Below are 3,414 nucleotides of genomic sequence, written 5' to 3' on the forward strand. Positions count from 1 at the left end.
TTAACTTTGTTATTGTAATTAAAATATTATTTAACTTTTATATGAATTTCTAATAAATATATTTATTATATTTTTTTACATACATCATGAGTGTGTCATAAATATAATATTTATTAAAGTTTTTAATATATACCAGCCTCATCTCTTGCCTACATAACAAAAAATGTCACATGGCATGTTTTGAAGGCCCCATGAGGCCTTTAAATTCTTTTTAGTGTTGTTGACTTTAGAGGTTAAACAAAAAGGTGAAATTAAGCTTTAAGTATTAGATTAGGCCCCAAAAAAGTTAGGATAAAGTAATATTTAGTTCTTTAAGTTTGGTAATTTTTTAAATTTGACTCATGAAATTTTTTGTCTATATTAATCATGAAACTTGATAACTTTTATTAATTTAGTCCCTAAATTTGGATTTCATTAATATATGATAACATGTCATTCGAGATTATATTGTATCATCACCTCAAAATTTTTAAAAATTATAATTTAAAAATACAAATTATTAAAAATACAAAAAATAAAATAAAAAATTATAAAAATAAAAAATTACTATGAAGATGAAGTATATGTGGATTGTCATTTGAGCTACTATGTTTAAAAATTTAACATTTTACTCAATATTTTTATTAAATAATAATTTGATTCTTTTTGATAGGTTAATGATCAAATATAACTCTTTTAAAAAGTTAAGAATCAAAATTAACTAAAAAAAAGACAAGTTGACACAAATAAAGGCTACTAAATAAATAGCTAATATACAAAAAGCCCTTAAACTATAACATTTTGTTTAAATAAGTCTAATTTATTCATGAAAGCCTTGATTTTAATATTAAAGAAAAATATTTTAAATTTTAAAATAATTTGCATGTTAATGTGAATTTAATGAGAATAATTTATTAAATAAAATAAAATAAAATATTAATTTTTAAAGTGTTTATACATATAACATGCATAATTACTCTTTTAAAAATTGTAATTAGTCATTTAAATTTTATGTCGATGTTAAAGTGTATATATAATTCTATTATATCAACAAAAATTAAGAAAGAGGATAAAATTCAAAATATTTTTATTTTAGTATTAAAATCAAGGGATTTTATGAGTAAAAATCACATGTTAAGATATATTTAACTACAAAAATAGTATAAAGGCTTATTTAAAAGTAAAATAGTAGTTTAAGGAGTTCTTTAATATATTAGCCTAAAAGAATTACTTTAGTTTCTATTTTATAAGCTAGAAACGAAACAGATCGAGGACCTCAATTTTGAAAGGGGAATTAAATTAAGCATGTATCACGTACAAAGCAATGAGAATTCTCAAAGATGAAAAAGAATCACTACTTGGTTTTAAGAAAAAAAAAGCAAAAAATAAAAATAAAAATTGAAAGAATATTGAATATTGATGATCTCTAAGACGAACATAATACCATCTGTAATTTTCTCTTCTAGTCCTTAAGACATCTTGCACTCTGGAGGTAGACCTTGAGGAAATCTCTTGGCGTCAGTGCAGTAATTGTAGATCATATAATTCTGCTGCACCCACTGTAGCCTTTGCATCTTTGCTGAATCCATCTCTTGAGAGAACCATGCATTGTTTGTTGATGTAGAAGAAGATGGGGCATTTGATTTGCAGGAAGAAGCTCCATTGGACCACACACAAGCATCGGCATTGAAGTTCCTGTACGAGGCAGTGAAAGGAGCTTGGGTCCAGTCGGTCTTAAGCAGACCACCCCTTGTGGCCCAGTCATCAGCATTCCACAAGCTGGAGTAAATTCTCATGGGCTGGTTCTTGGGAAATGGGACACCAATCGACTCCATGTTTTTGAACTCTCTAATGGGTGTATCATCCACGGAGAAGCTGGCAAAGAGCAATATCCGAAACTATGTCAATTCAATCAATTCGAAAACGAAAAAAAGGCAAGTGGGTTTGTTTTAAGAACACTCACATGATGCGTTGTGGATTCCATAGGATGGAATAAGTATGGAAATCTGTAGTTGGGTCAAACCAGAGGTAGAATTGTTGTTCTCTGTTGCCTTTTCCTTGACTGAACACATTTGTGTGTAGAATATAAGGGTCACCACTTAGATTTCCAAGGAACTCAAAATCAATTTCATCCCACGTTGATCCTTTTGATGATAACTGCAGATACACATAGCACCATCATATTATAAGCCATTGCCAATGTCATCTATTGTGTCTCGGTAAAAATGAGTGGAAAACTAAGCAAATAACTTACATAGTATGCAGTGACAGTGCCAGCAGAGTTTCCCGGGACAAGCTTGAGCTGCATATCAATCTTGCCAAAAAGATACTCATTCTTGGATTGGAAACCAGAACCAGATTGTTTATCGAGGGAGAGAGTGAGAACCTCGCCATTGCTGGCAATCTTACCACGCCCATCTCCCCATGTGATGTCAAAATCATTGTGGAAGTTGCTACCAGATGCTGCCATAATAAGACAGGCAACCATAAGAGGCATAAGCAAGGGAAACTTGGAAGAACTTGAATAACCCATTTTGTCTTTTGATTTTTCTCACAGCAGAGAATATGAGATGGAGAGGAATGTAGAGCTTGGCATTTTATTTATACTAGTGAAGAAAAGGGTAGAGGAAGAAGCTCAGTAAGCTCCCTTCAGTTTGGTTGTAGACAGTTGTTAAAAATAATATACTAACAAACACGACCCATCCAAAACGCGGTTCATGGTATCACGCGGCTTGGCTTTATTGGAAAGTGAACTTGTTTGGGCTACTTGTCGTTGTCGCCAGGTTTGCCATTAACAGGATTAACAGGACACAATTACGCAACACCGGCTCAACTTCTTATAGGTGACCGACCCAATGAATTTTTTTCTTTCACTCTTGTAACTGGAAAAACATGTTATATATTTTTACATGTTATATATTTTTAGTTTCATTTTACAATATTAAAGAAAACCAATGAATTTTCACAGAACCTCTCTTCTCTCCATGTTTTAGCACTTCATCTCCTCTTCCCCCAATTATATAAAAAAAAAATATGTGAGTGTTTACTTTATTCAACCCCTCAACCCAACAATAGCAATATAAAAGCAGCGGTATAACTGTGAAATTAAAGCCAGTGAGTTCACTGGAGGCAAAATGTCAGTCAAATGGCGGTTATCCGAAGGTAAAATAATGGTAAGTAGGATGAACAAAATTCAATTTAATTTAAAAAAATTTTTAAAAAATTTAAATTTTGAGTTTTTTGAATTGAGTTATTCGAGTTATTTGACTCAAATCGAATAACTCGATTCAAGTTTTGAGTTCTAGTCGAGTTGAATTTCACAATTCAAATAACTTGAATAATTCAAATAATAGATTAGTGTAAATACCTTTTGGTTTCTATAAACTTTGAAAATAAGTGAATTGTTCTCTCACTCAAAAATTACAAAACAAAATT

At 30.7% G+C, this 3,414-nt stretch overlaps 1 protein-coding gene across 1 annotated transcript; it reads right to left on the bottom strand.

The window, feature by feature from the left end:
- Positions 1–1,259: 1,259 nt before the first annotated feature.
- LOC108450706 (xyloglucan endotransglucosylase/hydrolase protein 22-like) lies at positions 1,260–2,640 on the bottom strand. Its single transcript, XM_017748442.2, has 3 exons — positions 2,234–2,640; positions 1,943–2,136; positions 1,260–1,854 (listed from the first exon to the last, which is right to left on the bottom strand). The coding sequence occupies exons 1-3, from the start codon at positions 2,510–2,512 to the stop codon at positions 1,449–1,451; spliced, it is 879 nt and encodes a 292-aa protein (XP_017603931.1). The 5' UTR covers positions 2,513–2,640; the 3' UTR covers positions 1,260–1,448.
- Positions 2,641–3,414: the final 774 nt, after the last annotated feature.

This window comes from Gossypium arboreum, chromosome 5 (genome assembly GCF_025698485.1).
Source record: "Gossypium arboreum isolate Shixiya-1 chromosome 5, ASM2569848v2, whole genome shotgun sequence".
Classification (NCBI taxonomy): domain Eukaryota; kingdom Viridiplantae; phylum Streptophyta; class Magnoliopsida; order Malvales; family Malvaceae; genus Gossypium; species Gossypium arboreum.